General features: G+C 39.4%; 1 protein-coding gene across 1 annotated transcript in view; it reads left to right on the top strand.

Annotated features, from left to right (window-relative positions):
- The first annotated feature begins 13994 nt into the window (after positions 1–13994).
- The window catches only part of MAPK10 (mitogen-activated protein kinase 10), a 192912-nt gene continuing 189342 nt past the window's right edge, over positions 13995–17564 (top strand). Inside the window, exons 1-2 of the mRNA XM_013957369.2 lie at positions 13995–14056; positions 14323–14416. Of these exons, the coding sequence (XP_013812823.2) occupies positions 13995–14056; positions 14323–14416 (156 nt within the window). The remainder of the gene's footprint in view (positions 14057–14322; positions 14417–17564) is intronic.

The raw sequence follows: 17564 nt of genomic DNA, 5'->3' as shown, positions 1-17564 counted from the left end.
GAATACTGTTTTGCTGTGTTGAGACTGGTACAATGTGGGGAAAAAGGCTTACTCGAAGACTATTTAAAATAGATTTATTTTTATTTATTTATTTATTTATTTTAAGTCATGTTGCCTCTTTAGGTACCTGCTTGAAAAAACACATGCCTGCAAAGAATTTGGAAATAGAAAAAATAAATTTTGAATCTTGGTTTCCATGGTTTTGTGGAAATTAATTATAAAACTTGTATAACATGATAAAATAAAACTAGATTATTTTTGCTTAGTGTTTTATTATTGTTTATGTAAAGTATAAGTGCTGTATCTTAAAAGTGATAAAAAATTAAATATAAGTTATTATTTGGTATGTAGCTTGTCTGAAAAAATAGTCAGGCTTCTCCATTCTTGTTCTGGGAAAGCATGAAAAAATGCCTTATTTCTTATGTTTGTTCAGGTCTGTTTTTTCAAGAAGTGATACAATTACAAAAAGAAGATTTGGTGGCTGTACTTCAATGTTGTGGCTTCTTTTTTGTGAAGATGCAAAAATGGACCAGCTCTGACAGACTAGTCCTGTGGCTAACAATTACTGTCAAAAAACAAGTGAGAACAGCAAGGATTACTAAATAAAAATAGCATCTCTGGTTAGAGAAATGTTAAATGGTGCAGAAAGTGACTTCTGGAATCTGCATTCCCAGCACTTTCTTTTATGCCCTATGTCTTACTGGGTTTTGCACTTCTGGGCTCTGGGAAGGACTGTGGAGTTAGGTAAGGTTTTTGTTTGCAAAAGATTTCACAATCAGGGCAGCTAGTCTAAAAGGAGCTTAATATAGCAAATCATGTCAAAACAGGCAAGAAGCAGAAGAGAGGAAAAAGTGGAAAAAATGACAGAAGAGGGCTGTAGCATGAAGGCCTCTTTATGGTTTTGTTCTTGCACTCAGGCGTACCACAAGACCATGTGATTTATGGCAGGAAATGAAGTATTTGGTGATATCTACTTGCTTGTATAGTTCATAAAAAGAGGAAAACTAAGAAAAATGGTGCCCAGTCTGTAACAATTAGAAGAAATCAGGTGATGGGGAACCCAGCTGGCAAATAGCTTATGCCTGTCTGAATAGGCTGGAATAGAGTGGCACTTGGGAGGTAATGCCTGTCTGGATGAGCCAGGGCAGACTGTTTCTGACCAATGAGTAGTAGTAATGACGTTTTGGAGTAGTCCTGAGCTGTGGAAAACTGTTATAAGCACCAGTGATGAGCAGTGGAGTTTGGGGAAGAGAAGTCCATTCTGATTACAGCTTGCCTTGTTGGAGAGCTTTTGTGCCTCACCTTCTTGCCTTTAGAGACTAAAAGCCGTCAAAGATCTTGGCCACGAGAGTCACCAGTGCAGCACCAGACCCATGGTATCATGTACCTAATACTTGACTAGTACGTTTGATCTCTCGTTCATCTTTAGTTGTTAGTAGTTGAACATAAATAAATGTTTGTTTGCAGTTTTGAGGCTTGTCTGATGTCTCAGTCCCTCAGACTATTCCCATCAGAGTGGCTTCCAGTTTTCTATTAAGAGAAGTTGCAACAGGAGCTAGTGGTAATGAACTGTTTTATTTTTTAGTACAGACATCTGCAAAGTCTTACCATTTCCTTCTCTTGGCACCTTGAATTCTATGCCTTTCTGTACATGTCTGATCAGCTCAACAGCTGCATATTGCTTAAATATAGGTATCTAGAAATGGGGTAGAGCTGTAACTGACATGGGGGGCTGAAAAGATGCATCACAACTAAATCAGACTCTTCACAAATGCAGCTGAAACTCTTTTGCTTAGAAAAGGCAGCCGGAGAAAGATGTGAAGGGTAGTACCTGCCTTCCTAATAGCTTTGCAGTTTGAGAACAGGCTTGGGTTCTGTTCTGTGTTCTCAAGACTATTTCTGCTTGCTTGAACTGTTGTAGGAACAAAACCAAGAATCCTGCAGTTAGCCCTTTTCGGAAAGTGTCCAGATGAGTCATTCTCTCCCTTGTTTTCAGGTTTTGACTTGGTGGATTTTGTATTTGCACAATGAATCCACGCCTGCCACTGCCTGGAAAAGTGGTTTTGCTACTGGACTACTATCTAAAAATGCTACTACTGTTTTTTATCTGTGTTACAAAAACAAACAGTAATCATTCTCTGGCCTTCAAGGAACAGCTGAGGAGACCCAGGGTGCCAGTGTTCTAGACAGAGCAAGGAATTTGGATGCACTGCTGTGATATGTATTTCCTGCTATGCTAGTTGGCTGCCTGCTCTCCTGCATGCCAGCCACTTTGGATGAGCTTTGCTGGATGCCCGCTTCTCCCTAGACATTGAACAGGACAACTTGGTATCGAACTCTGATATTTAGATTCCTTTCTGGGAACAGGAGGCCTGGAAGATCATCATGCGTGCATGAAAGATGCATCAGTGTGCAGTTCATAGGGATCTAAATTCTTTATTGAATCCAACATTATCAAAAGAAGATCCATAGTAAACTCTGTATAAGTGAAATGATCTGAGGCAGCTTTAAAGTGGCTATTTAAGGCAGATTGTCTGTTGGATACAGTCCTTAGTGAAGGCTTCATGGCATAGCATTTTGTCCATCTGTTCTGTGATTTTATGATAAGAAAAAAGCTAAAATAACTTCGGAATTTGTTCCTGTTCCTTGCCACTTGTCTGAGAACATCTACGAAAGCAAGTGAAGTCAACCTGCATGACTTTCATGGGAATGTCGTGCACTGGCATGCTTTCATTTCCAGTTAAGATCTGAAAAGTTGGGCTTCTTTTCCTCATGTTGTCTTTCCCACTCCTTTCACTGCCAATCCAAAACAAAGGCTTTATTATAAGCATTTGCTGGGTAACCACAAAAATTAAAGGAATTGCTTGAATTTGGCAGCATTTTCCACATGTTGCTGCTGGCAGTGATGGTAACTCTTTCAACTCACTTTTATTTTTTGTGCTGTTTCAGGATGAAACCGTTGAGCTTCTCATCTCATTTCTAAGAGTGTTCTGTGTTAATGAGAGCATTTCCACAGAAAGCAATGTTACCATGCAGATTACGAGACTATGGCTGAGAGATGTTAGTTTAAAAAATATGGACAAAGATATTTCTATCAAAATAAAAAAAATATTTTGAGCTGCACAGATGCAAAGCTGGGTCAGTTTTAAACTTTTTACCATGAATCTTAAGATTATACGTATAAAAAGATTGAAAGGATAGCATAGCTTTTCTCCTAGTCCAGTTAATAAATATTCTTGCTTCAGATTGTTTTTTTATTTAAGAAAAATGGATTTTTATAAGAAGGATGTGCAAGTACTGTATCATTTCTGTTTGTGTAGACTTGATTTATTGAATTAGTTTGGCGGTGATCACTGTGGTAGACTCTGCTTAGTTGTTATCATTTATGCTTCTGTTTCCTTCAAGAGGCTTTCTGACTAATTCCAGACAAATTCTATTATTTGACTGGAATTTTGAGTACTTTGCTTCATTGCAGGAAGGCGTAGTAATAACAATAATAATAGATGTATTCCCATCATGTAAACCTTAAAATTTGAGAGCTAGGTGAATATCTTGTTCTTCATGTGAACATGGTACCTGTTGACGTATGTTGATATTAACAATTATATTATATTTCAGTATTTTAATTAATAGTTTAAATATATGTAGTGTCTTTCATCCCAGTGCACTCTACAAATTAAAGTATGGATCAACAATGCTTGGTTAGGCACTCTAATGCTATGGTGATGTCTCCAAATAAGGTATTGAAAGCAAATGAAATTGCTCGAAAAAGCTCTCCTGCCATGCAGTTTGTCTTCTGTGGGTGTTTCTGTTCTACTTGTCTAGATGACAAAGATGATTTGTCTAGATTTCTGTATTTAATATGTGGTGTGCTATGTAGAATGTCAGGGCAAGCTGCTGTATTATCTTGGGGAAAGGTCTCATTGTAGTGTATATATAAAGGGAAGTGTATATACTACAAAGGGAAGATCAACAAGACTTAGTCTCTGAAGTGCAGAGGAGCTCACTTCTAGGTTTAGACTCCAGAGATTCAAAGATCATGGGGTGTGATGGAACAAAATAGAATCATCCCTTTTTTTTCCCAAAGCATAACTGATGCCTCAGTGTACCGTTTGAGGTTTACACAAATTATTTGGGGCACTAGTACTTTGTTTTGGGAGAAGCATCGTTGTCGGAAGGAATCCGTGTCAAGATTTCACCTAGAATCTGTGACTAAAAGAAGAAATGCGTCAAGATTCATGGGCATCGTCCAAGTCGTAGCTACATGCTTGAGTCCTGCCTTGTCTGTCATAGCAATGAAAGATAAATTGGAGTCTCTCGTAAATTCTGGCTTGACTTGAGTTATTCCCTGCTCCAGTGACTTGGAGAGAAGAACAGACAGCTGAACTAGTGTAAAGTTGATCTCCAAGGGCACTATGGGCTCAATTCAGTTGCATAAACATCCACGTCAGTGCCATATGAGCAGCAGTGGGGTATATTGTCTGGTCTCTAGATGCCAGTTCAGAAGGGCGTGAGTCTCCTGAATGTGAAGTGACTTGGATTTCATGGGCATCTCAAATGGCACCAGGTGCTTATGACTAAATTATGCTATATAAAGTCTTTGCAAGCAGTATGGCTTGTCAAGAATGTTGTTTGGATAGAATACATGAGATGTATTTTACCTGAGCACAGGTTCAGGAGCGAGTACTACGGAATGCTGTGGGAGAATGTAGGAGATGGTTCACACTGCCAGGCGTGTTTCCACACACAGATGTCCAATATGGCTTGTTCCTGGATCTGTGCTCACGTAAATAAATATAAGGTATCATGGTAGTCTGTAATGGCTCTCACCAAAAGTCATTGTAGATAAATAGATTCATACAGTATTTTAATATTTAGGACTGAAATAAAGAGATCCAGTGCTATTCTTCTAAAATTGCCACTTGCTAAGCTATGTGTTGTGTTTTACAGCAACCCCCTTCTCTCTTCTATCATGAACCTTCTGAAGGCAGATCACAGAATTTTCTGCAAATCATGAGTTTAGGTCAACACTTTCTTGCCATCAGTCAGTAATCTATTGTATATTAGTTAATGTTCCTTAACTCTATAAGGTTGTTTTCCCTTAGTAAGCAGGAATGATGCTTTTTTCCAAAGTATTTTTTCTTTTTTTCCTGATTAAAAATATAGTAGGACATTGCAGTCTCTCTCCAGTGAAATAATTAGACCACTTATAAGAATAATCCTTGAAATTGGCCTCAGCAAACTATTATCAGTCAAGAGAAGTCGTTCTCTAAAGCATTTACTTCCATTCATTTAGGTAGGTAGCAGTCTTGACTTCTCTGTCTGCAGAACTAATGGAATATTAAATTGAAGCCTTCCATGTGTTTTTAGCATTGCATGCAGAACTTGGATTTCTTGGTGTGTGGGGTTTTCGTTTGTTTGTTTAAGTTGAGTTTGTCTAGACTCATATTGCAGATACTGGCTTTTGTGCCCTTCTCTGCTAGATTAAAAAAGTATCTAGATTAGATAAATTTTTCCTGTATAGGTACTAGTAGACACTGATCAGACCATCTCTCTTTTTTTTTTTTTTTTTTTTCAGTGAGATAAACAGATTGAGATCCTTATGTTTCTTTAGCTTAGGCAGGATTTTCATTTCTTGAGTATCTTCCTTTTTCTAGCCGTTTCTATGACATCCTTTGCAATATGGCAGGATGAAATGTAAGAAAAGTATGCTGAGGCAGTGAAGAGGGGGGAGGGCTAGAAGCACAAACGAAATAGGAATTAGTGGAATGAGAATGACTGGAGAACACAGTCTCTATTGTGTCTCAGCTATTGCATCTGTTCTGAAATTAAATTCAGTTGGTTTTGCATTAGACAAATTTCACATCAATGTTCTGCACCTTAGTGGAACTTACGGTCCTGTCCAGCTGAACAAGTTTGCACATCATCCTCACTTAGGTACTGTTTCACTCCAGAATCGATATAAAAATACAGTGCTAAAAATGTTGCTCTGCCAAACGCACCAAATGCTGCATGATAGAAGCAGCTAAGTGTATCATAGAAGTAACAACTTTGAGGTTTCTCTTCTGTTCATCTTCAAGTGTTAAATCTGCTGCTTGTTTCAACAGATTCCATTTGTGAGTGGCGTTAAATTACAGTTGGATCCATTCTGCCCTGCACTGCTCACTAGAGGAGACACTGTTGCGTTTGGAGTTGTGGAAAGAAGAGGAAATGGGGTCTTCCTGGTGCTTCTTATTTTTTCTCTAGTCTATGCTGGCCAGTTACATGAAGCGAGAGAAGACTGCTGAGAGGCGCTCCCTTCGGCAGTGGTGTCCAGAATAGGAAGTTTCTGCACTGGCGCAGGTACAGTGTTGCTTGTAATATGCATTCTCCGGCCCTCACTTAGCCTTTCAGAGCATCAGCAATATTTCCTTAGGCATCAGATGCAGAAAGCAGGTATGATCCAGGGAATTGTCTCTTATTTTAAGTGTGCATCCCATATATAGTGCACTGGCTAGATGACCCTATCTATCTTACTGTATTTTACTGTGAATGATTTTTCAAAGAACTGAATGAGACTTCACTTATGTTACTTTGTTTTAACTTACAGGCAATGCTAGATTTCTAAATGCTAGCTTCGATTTTTATGAACCTTTGTCTCCTTAGTTCTAGTGCAGGCTTTTGTGGACCGATCTTTTTGGTCAGGGCTGAGATAACAAACAGCAATTTGGAGTGTTTTATTTTATGTGATCATTCTGTTCCCATATCTGAGCAAAGACACCTTTGAAACCACATAGTTGGAAGAAATACCTGGGGGATCCAAATTCATGGAGACAGTCAGCTGACTGTGATAAGGTAAATGCATCACCTGCTGCTAGTTCTGAAATTCTGCAATTCCAGTCTTAGTTGCAACTTCGGTTTTCTCATGTAAACAGAGGCTTCCCTATATGCAAGAAATGTGGAATTGGGACTTAGTAAGTGCAAAGTATCAACTAGTGAGATTTAGCAAAATGGATGAGTTGCCCATACCATTATCCAGGAATTGAATTCAAAAAATAAAACAAGAAAACCCTCTCAAGTAAGCAGTCAGCCAACAAAAACTTTCTTAGGAAATGGCAGTGTATTGAAACCTTTTGAAGTTATCCAGGAATCACACAGAGATTTCAGTAGCAGAGGAGGTTCAGCTACCTGGCAACAGATCACTAAAGTCAGTGTAATTCAACAAATCTAGATGTTTGTTTCATTCCCATTTCCATAGATTTGAGCAACTTTGAATACAGAGATGTTTAGCAGAGAGCATTATTGGGCCCAGCCCTTCTAAATCTTGCCTTAGCAACTTATTATTGCCATGGTAACATGGGCAAGGCTTTTACTGTCAGTCAAGCTCAAGGTAGAAAACTATATTCTTTTGAAACATATACTAGGAGCACAACTTATTAAAATCATCAATATTTATACAGTAGATAATATTTTCAGGCAGACTGGACACCATCTGTCACAGTCTGATTTAATTTTATGGTTATAGCAGAGTGAACTGACAGTGTAAAAATTTTCACAAGTCAACTGTAAGTGTATTATGATTTTCAAGTAAAGATGTGAAATGTTGTAAATGGTGATTGTGCTCTCGTGTTTGTAAAAGGGGCATGTGCTCTTGGGGGAGGGGGTGATTTCTGTTTGTTTCCTGAAATGAGTTTAAGTTCTGTTTACTGCACTTCTGTACTGAAATCATTTATAATTGAATCCTTGATATATGCCTTATGTACCTCTGCAGGGAAAATTGAGCATGCAGTCATCCACTGTGGAAGAATTATTGAATACAGGAAACGGCAATTTTAAAAATTAAGTTATATTTGAGGAGTTCTTAACTACTTGTTTTTACCCTAAAATGGGAACTTAAAATTATAATTTTTTTTTCCTCTTCTGCAGTACGTATTCAATTTATAGCATGTTTTGCATCTTATGTAATGTTGTAATGTCATTAGGGTAATAAAGCACACGTGATAAGTTGGTTCAAGGATATTAGTGTATTTTAGTGTATATTCATTTGCTAGAGCTTGGCAGGATGTATAACCCTTGACAGTAGATAGACTAGTGAAGGGACGTGTTTGTCTTAAAAATGATAATGGTATGGTGTGCTGAAATCTTTTACTTGGTATTTGTATAGTTGAATAACTGCTAAAATATTTTTTGACTAAAATGCAGCAACTGAAGTTGCAGATGAAATAGCCATTTCACATCCAGTGAGAAGGTCCTAATTCTCACTTTGGTGCTTTAAGTTATTCAATTCATTCCCTTTGCTGAAGGAAGTACTTAGTTGATTTTATTTTGATCTGAGTCAGTGCCCAGTGAAGTATATGTGCATCCTTCTATTGACATTCATGAGCTTTTGATTAGGACTTTTTTTCCCTGGCTGTGATGAGTGTAAATGCTTGAACACTTTTACTTTGTGTGTGTGCGTGGTTGTGCACATTTCTCCTGTGTTAATGCTTATCTTCCAGTTTTTAATGCAACTCTGCTAAGATTTGTTTCATGCTGTGGAAGAACTTGATTTGGAAATAACTGGTATTGAATAGCGCGGTTTGACTTGAAGAGCCATTTTGTCAGAGAGTACTCTTTGCCATTACCACATACAAACCAGGTTTTCAACTTCTAAAGTAATAATTTCCCCCAAATATTAAAGTAATTGCCTGATTTTGCAGTTGTCTTTATGATTTATAAGCAAGTGATCAGTATTAACTCCTCAGGTCAGTTACTGTTAATCAGTCACTGCCTTTTACAAATTTGTCTGGTGGATCTATTATACTGATTCACTGTCTCCTTCAATTAGCACCTCCCTTGTGGAAAAACTGAATCAAGTGGACTTGTCCAACAGCCGTGACCTTCTCTGCTGTATTCTTGTCCATTCTCAGTTACCAGCTTTTGTCTCTGGTTACACTCTAATAACAGCAGCTCTGTTACGGTTATGCTGTGTGATGTGTATGACGTGACTGTTTGCACAGTACTTGGGCTTTTTGACAGCAGTTAACCAGAAAGCTGACGTCATGCCAGTCATACCACCATCGTTGCCACCTCAGGTTAGTTCCTTCAAATTTGTCCATCTGCGTAGTGGAGTGAAAGATACTTTGAGATTAAAATCTATTCTTCTTCACAATGTGATGATTAAGAGATAAGAAAAGGGGGTGGGGGGGCAGAAGGGATGGTAAAGAATACTTGCAGCTTGCTTACCTTTTTCCAAGAACCTCTCTCAGTCATTAGTGTAATGATCATGTGGAAAAGGCAATAGCTTTAAAGGCCTTTTGATGAAGATAAGAGCAAAATCCAAAATTGTGCTTTCTGTTGCCTGAGATAAAGTCCAGGTCAGCCTTCAATAATTGTTCTTTGGAATGAAATTGAATAAATTAAATGAAGAAATTTCGAATTCTTGGATTTTATTAAGACTGGTTGAGAAGTGCAGTACGCTGGAGACTTCTAATGCAGGCAAATCAGAGCTGCACAGAAATGGTTCATATTTCCAGTCCTCAAGCCTGAAAAGGAACTTTGGAATAAAACAGTTCTTGAATCTGGTGTATAGTGAGCACATATGTTGGGAGAGCAGCCACGGCCTAGTGAGTCTGGATTCCAGCATCTGTAGATACTGTATCACATTACTTCTATATTAAACTTGACTATGCAATGTTACATCAGACTAGAATCATAGAAAATGATGACTGAAAGTGATCTTGAGGAATCATTTAGTTTTAGTTTCTGTGCTGAGTTGGATGGAAGAATTTGTTCCAGTGATTGGCTTGTCATTTTATCCCTTAAAACACTGAGACTCTTGCTCGCTAGGATTTTATTTTAACTGCCTTAATTGAATGTGGTCTGTCTGGCCGGTGAAAAGAGTATGAACTACATGAGGCGGATAGAACTGAATGGGGTGCGTAGAAGCTCCTGAACCATCGCACTTTGCAGCCCAGTGCATCGAGGCATTGCCAATTTCAGATTACTTTAATATGCCAGACTGCAATCTCTGGCAATTTAAGAGCTGCTACATTCAGCCACCTATGCAGCAGAGACAGCAGGCTCTAGGAGGAATGGCATCAACTGCTTGAGCAGTTCTAGTTTAGTCCTGGACTTTGTGTGGGTTAACACAGTGACTCACTGAGTGCTTCCACTTATGGCAGTGCTGGTGCTTCTGTAGCTACTGTTCCCCTGGTAGCACCATTTCGGAAGATTCATATGAAATCTGTTAATGGTGAGCACAAAGCCACAGCTGCTTTCCTCTGTCTGTTAAAAACAGTGCTTATTTCTTCTAAAGGGTGGTCATTTCATTACATCTATTTTTCATAACTTTTATTAGTATTTTTAACTAAATGGAATCAGCAAACAAGGAATTGGAAATGCAGGTGGATCAGAATCTCAATTTAACATTGTTATTCTGTATTTGATGGGTGCTGTCTTTTGTTTGCTTAAATACAGGACTGAATGTGCGCAAATCCTGACATAATTGTTCTCTGAACCTCAGTGCTCCCAGTCTGTCTGATCAAAATAGGTCACAGAGGTACAGTCTACTGTTCATCTCCTGGGCTACAAATTCTATGTGCTTATTTGGGAATTTGTTTGTAATGAAACGAGAGAAAGTTGTGTATGAAGAAAGACTTAACGTTCGTGAGTGCTTTAGAAGCACAAAGGAAGTATAAGAGCTTAACTGAAATGAACTTGATTGGCTTATGGTGACCTTTCTAGCTATCCTCATGTTGCAAACATCTGCTTCAGTCCAGTTTATATTGTATTGAGCCCGTAACCTCTTGCCTGTCATAGAGGGCTGTTAAGGTCAGGGCGGCTATTCTGGGAAACAGGTGCCAATGCAATCCAGCCTAAAAACATCTCTTTAAATTTTCAGTCAAATTTTCTGCACTGTGTCAGGCCATTGCAGTGTTAATCTGAGGCTTAATTCTAGGCCAGAATGCAGTTTATGGCATCTTTGTGCATCTTGGCCCAGCCAGTAAGCCAACTCAGCAAGACACCACAAAAAGAGAGCTGTAATCACTACAGACAAGTGTGAAGTGAAATGCTGGTATTGCTGTTCTGGCTCTAGGAAGCAGCATCCCTTTATCAGAAAAAGCAGCATCTGAAAAGATGCTATTTTCCATTAAATCTGATGTTCAAAAGACAAATACCCAAATTACATTCCGAAGCCTCTGTCACCTCTGTAAGAGCTTAAGCTTTTTGTTATTTCTTTCCTTTTCTCCTCCCCTCCCAGTCTCATAATCGCGTCAGAAACGTCATTTCCCCATCCCTCTCTTTCCTGCACCAACGAGTAGGCAGTTAATGCCATTTTCAAAGGTATTCTCCAGTCTACTGACTCATTCAGTGTTTTTTTCCTCCAGGAAAACTATCTCTGTAAAGGTATCCTGAACATTTTAGGTAATACAGTTACAATATGTGGATGGACCACAATATTAATTATTGCCCCCAAAATGTCTACTCATATGTACACATATATATATGTGTATATACATACATATGTATGTATATACATATATATATGGTTGCCAAAGTGCAACATTTCTCCAAATGAGAAATAGTCTTGATTTTTCACAGTAAGCAACCTCTCCCCCCCCCCCCCAAAAAAAAAAAAAAAAGAAGGATTATACATAGGTTTTATTCACAGAAGTAACTCTGTTCTGGAATTTTGCCTAACGTTAGTGTTTTCCTAGAATCTTGTTAAAGACGACTGTAAGCACAAAAGAAGTAATTTTTTTAGGGTATTTTCTTGTGATATTCTGTAGAGTCTGGAATGGATGAAACTCTTCTCAGTGTTATATCCATCCTCTATGCTGGAAGGGGGAGTAGTTCTTTTAGTGCAAAAATGACATATGGTAGCAAAAAATACTAGGAGGCCTATAGAGGAAAGTTGTGGTATGATATGAGAGAAGGAAGATAGTTACAGGGACAAAAAAACAAACAAAAAAACCCCATAGGATTTGGTGAATTTCAATACTGCCAGAAGAGGAAGTTTTTAATGATAGCATAAAACTTGCCTGTTTGAATTTTTCAGTTTTGCCAGTCTCTTGATGAGGGTTTTGATTTTTTTTTTTTTTGTTTCCATAACTTGAAGTTACTGCTAATTGTAGCTGCTGCTACTCTTCTTCTAGCTGTCAGTTAAAAATTGTCCTTTAATCCCCCCTAAAAAAAAAAAAAAAAAGTTGAGTAAAGTGCAGATTCTTGAAGCGTGTGCATTCAGTTGTGCCATGGTTACTGAGACCAGTTATTCAACTCCCTAGAACTGTCTGGTTTACTGATTATGTCCGCTATGCGGGTCTTGCAGACTGCTGTGGAGGTTTTAACACTGCTGCCCTTTGTACCTCCTTCAGGGCCTCGGTGGCATTGGTAAGGCATTCTCTGGGCACACGATGCGCCTGTGCATCCTTCTTTGCTGTACCACAGCCAGTCTCCTCCCTGAGCGCAAGGTGAAACCTGGAGGGACTTTCCATAGTGTTTGTTAATATGTAGTGGAGCCATTAAGGAAAAAAAAACAGAACATCCTCAGTGTAGGAGAGTAGTGGGTTTTTTTTGTTTTGTTTTGGTTTTTGGAAGTAAATGGGTTTGTGTGTATGTGGGAATGATACGCAGATGAAGATGAAAGTAAACAATGATAGAACACACAGGTCAAACAGGCTGATGAAGAAAGGAGCAGAGGGATATATTAGGGTTGAGGGAAGAACGGATAACTCAGGAGCCAGACACAGCCAATGACTTGACTTCACCCATGGTCACACTATTAATTTTAAGTGTTTGTCAGTCCCATCATGTGTCGATGTATGGCCTGCTAAAGGCACTTGGGCGACCCTCAGAAAGGCAACAGATACCCAGCCTGAAGTAGACGAAATCTGTGACATCAGTTCTGGGTCGTGCAGGACTATGTTTGGCTTTGGCCACAGAAAAGCCTGTGGAATATTCAGACCAGTGGCAGGAAAGCTGCTTTGAGTCCCCTGGAGCTCTATTTGACAAATATATTCTGAATTAGATATTTTGTGCTGCAACAAAGGTGTATTCCAGCAAGATGGAATTTCAGTGTAATGTTTCTGACCAGGTCTTATCCGGATATAAATCTCATGGAAGCCTAGCCTAGCATAATAGTCTTACAGGCATGCTTCCTTTGCTGTTGAATATCAGAGGAGGAGGGACATCCTGTAATTTGTAATAAACAGAAGGAAAGGTTACTGGATGAGGAGAATAGTTTGCAAGCACGAAATGGTAGGTTGTTTATGCTAATATTCTATGACTAACCTGCTTTTGTAGGGTGGGGTGATGAATATTGATTACTGTTTAAAAAATGAGAGAGGGGGAGAGGGACAGAGAGGCAGGTTAATGGAAGTAAACTGCTAACCGAAGCAAGAGAACTCTGCATAAAACTTCAGCTAGAAGACACTAGAAGTCACCACCAACTCTGCTGGTTCTGTCAGTTCAACCACAACAGTACCCCTGTGTTGTGGGACCCTCCGCAAGTGCCAGGTTGTTAGTCCTGGGATTTGGGGCATTTCAGTAGTGGGCACAATGTACTGGCAATGGGAAGAGCTATAGTCATCTCTTGGTCTTCTAAGGTACTCTCTTCTCAGAGGGATATTGCTTGCCCATGTGTGTTTTGAGTAGCTGTGAAGGAGAGGAAATCTGTTCTGATCTTTTCCTGCTTGAGTACAAAATGTAAATTTATTTCAAATACTTGCCTTTTTTTTGAGGGTGATGGGCATTTATGTGTGTGCGTTTAGCAGCTTGAGCAAACAAAAGGGCAGATCTGCGCTGAATGAATTCTTCCTGTTACTACCTCCTCTCTGTACTGCCTGGCTCCCTGATGTTGCAGATGCCCGAGCTGCTACTGCTGGTAAGGGCTACAGAAGGCTATTCAGCTTCCCTTTGCAGTCTGCACTGTCCCCTGATTCACTAGGAGATACCGTAGCTGTGGCTGCAGATTAGGCTTTTCTCTTCTCTCCCTCCTCTTCCCCCCCTTCGAGACCTCTGTGTGCTTTGACGTCATGTGTGCTCCTTTCAGTTGCCATAGCAGCCCCATTCCCCAAGCTCTCTGCCTGTCTCCTCTGGTAGGTTCCACAATGGTACAGCCAGCATCACGCTGCACAATGGTTTCCAGGCAGTGAAAGAGCGTGATTCAGCAAGCCACTCTCTTTTTTCCTCTCTTTTATTTCATTATTATCAGACATTTTGCCTCCCCTTTTTCCATTCTGCTTTACGCGCTCCCCCAGGCTTTTCTTTAGTTCTTTAAGGAAAAAAATTGATTTTCCTTGAATTCTGCTGCCTCTCTTTTTATTTTTTTATTATCATTATTAATAGCCCATCTTTTCCTCGGCACTGTTTGGAATGTGGTTTAAAAATACCACCTAAAATCGCAGTTTGGGGGAGAGGTTGCTGGACGAGGAGAATAGTTCGCAAGCACGGAATGGTAGGTTGTTGATGCTAATATTCTATGACTAACCTGCTTTTGTAGGGTGGGGTGATGAATATTGATTGCTGTTTAAAAAATGAGAGAGGGGGAGAGGGACAGAGAGGCAGGTTAATGAAGTAAACTGCTAACCAAAGCAAGAAGGCTGCAGCAGTACATTTTGTGGCTGGAGGTCCATCGTTCTCCTGTGTTCGGGTGTGTATGAGCTTTTCGGTTTGGGCACTTCAGGTGACCGGTGGTTGTGAGAGCGGTGCAGAGGCACAGCATGGACAGGAGCGATAGCGCTTTACCAGCTGGCTCATGTAAACAGTAGTGTTCTACTCAGCCTCATCACCTCTAACACTGCTTGTGGGGGCTTTTGGGGGACAGAGGAATCTTGGCTTGCAATTCAGTAGAAATGAGTATGTTATGTGGGTTATATAGTCGGTATAGAGCCATATCAAATTGAATTTGTAAAAATAAAAAGCAGGAGAGGGTAATGATAAGCAGCTTTAAGATCCAGAGGACAGAAGTCTTGGCCTTTTGCAAAGGGGCTGAATTTAAACAGGAAAAGAAAAAGGTGTTTGTGGGGGGAAGAGTGTTTGAAAAACTATGTTGATGGGCTGAATGTGGGAGTTGTGGGGGGCTGTTAAAGAAAATGGTTTCTTAAGGTAGGCATCACTCTACTGCATGATTCCCAGATGCAAGTGAACAAAAAAAGCACTGCATTTTATGGAACCACCAAGAGTTTATAGGAAAAGTGTTTACAGCACACTACAGGGCAGTTATTTTGCAAAGGAAAATTCAACAATTTGTAGACACTGCAGTGAAATCAATGTTGCTTTGCGGGGAAATCATCTGGCAGAAAAGCTATTGCTGTAGGAAGAAATTTTTTTCTTTTCTGCAGAAAGGCCTTATTAGAAATAATACAAATTTTACTTGGATAATGAAGTGTTACAGCATTGCTTAATAAGCAAGCTGTGCTTCCAGTGAACCACGAGCATGTTCCATGGCATTCACATCTTGAGTGACTGTAAGCTTGTTTACATGGGTTCTTTTTGCTGCATAGCTTCACGATATCCTCAATGCAGGCTTCCCCTTCTCTGATACGTTCAGTCTGAGTTTTGCAAGAGACCTGTTTAAAGACCAACCAACGTTATGTGAAAATACCAACTTTGAAAAGGGAAATGAAGGCATAGGATGGGTGGCAGTTTTTAAGAGGAAAATGTAAACTGATTGATATGTATATGATCATTGATATGATTGTATATGATCAGAAGTGTGGTGTGTGGGGGTTTTGGGTGTTTTTTTTTCTCTCTTTTTTTTTTTTTTTCTGAAATCAGCTTGCTGGAGGACACAGAGCTTATCATGCAAGTCAGCTTTGGAAAAAGAGAAAGGTTAAGATACAGCAGGATGGTCTTGTGTATTGCACTGGGCTGTTTGTCTTTGCTCACATGTAGATTACCTTTGGTTACCTTACCTTGGGCACTGTGAAGTGCACCAAACCTCTTATCTTCTAACCCTGTTTCAGAACATTGCTCCATAACCACTGACCAGGGCTACCAAGCAGTGAAGTGTTCTCTTCTCTGGGGTTCCTGCTGTGTGCTCACTCTTCCTACTAGAAAAGGTGGCATAAAATACCTTTTTCAGTTGGCTAGACTAAATGACTTTCTCTTCTGGGGACACAGATGTGAATGACAAAGGTGATTTAACCTCAACCATTAAACAATATTTTTCTCTCCCTGACTCTCAGTAACATGTGTTCTCACACATTGTTCTATCCTGCTGTTTCTGAGCACGCATAATTTGTCAGGATCTTGTTGTTATTATGGTTTTGTTGAGGAGCTTTAAGATTGCAGAGATGTTTCTAAAGGGAGTAAGGGCAAAAATCACTTAATGTGAAAAATTAGTTGCCCTCAGCTGCCTGTCTGCCTCCTCAATAACAGAAAATGTCCCTCTCATTGTTAGAAACATCCATGTGTGCTAGAAGGGGCTTTTTATGAGCAGACCTCGGGGATTTTTTTTTTCCTTCTGTGGATTGTTGACACGTCTGCAGCCATTATTTAAAGATTTAATAATGCTGGATCAATAATTGTAAGGCAAAATATCTTCCAAAGGTGTTGCAATACGAGATCTGGCTTTTAAAAACAATGAGAGAACTACCAGCATTTCCCTACCATGGTATTTGGCATGTTGTAAGGCTCAGTCCTAGGGTGCAGTCTGTTGCAAAGCTCATGCAGTTTAAGGGAGAGCTAAAGCAGGCCCAAAGGAGTGGGATATTAGCATTATTCTGGCACACAACATTATATTTTTATTAAGGTTTGGAAGGCAGAAAAAACTGAATTCAGAGAAAGATCCTCAGCTTTAAAATTTTGAATCTCTTAAACTATAGTTCAATACAAACTACACAATTTCTTGGATAAAACCTGAACAACAGAAAATATCACCTTGTTGATAAGCATTCAAAACAAAGCAAGTCTTTAATGTGTTTGTTAGGCAAGCACTCTGTAGACATAGAGCCTTTCCTTCCTCTGGTTTCATTTTGAGCTCATAATAGCCCTGCTAGAAATTATGCCTTAAAATTGTAATGATTGCAGTGTAACCATGGTTGCTGCTCTGTTATGTCAGTAGGAGAAAAGGAGAGACTTCACTGGACTGCAATACCAAATGGAAATACAAACTGGCTTCCTACATTCATGTTCTGCTACCTTTTTCTGTGGTTCTTGCAAGCTCACTGTTTTGAATCAGGCCACCTGCAAGAAAAATTAACTTTCAGAAAGGGCCCCAGTTAACACAAAAGATGTTGCTTTTGCTGTGAGTTCTTTTTCTTTCTTCCTTGCAGCATCATCTGTGGAGACCGACATATGAAAAGTCTCTCAGAGAAACAAAATATCTTTTGTACTCAAGAAACCTTGTTCGTTTAAAACTGAAAGCAAAGTACAACTTCATTAGTGTGGAATATTAGGTATTGGGGTTGTGTTTCCTTTCTTTTGTACTGTGATAATGAGATTCAAGCGTAGATGAAAAGCAGTATAGAGGATAGGACAGAACTTAATTGTCCCCAGCCCACTGGTTTCAGAAGTTTACAATTTGTTAATACATTTTCCATGAGTTGTGCTACTATGGTTTCTGAGAAGCAGTTTTGTCTAGTTCTCCAAGATAGCAGGAA

This window comes from Apteryx mantelli, chromosome 5, assembly GCF_036417845.1.
Source record: "Apteryx mantelli isolate bAptMan1 chromosome 5, bAptMan1.hap1, whole genome shotgun sequence".
NCBI lineage: Eukaryota > Metazoa > Chordata > Aves > Apterygiformes > Apterygidae > Apteryx > Apteryx mantelli.
This window is presented reverse-complemented; position numbering and strand designations above follow the sequence as displayed.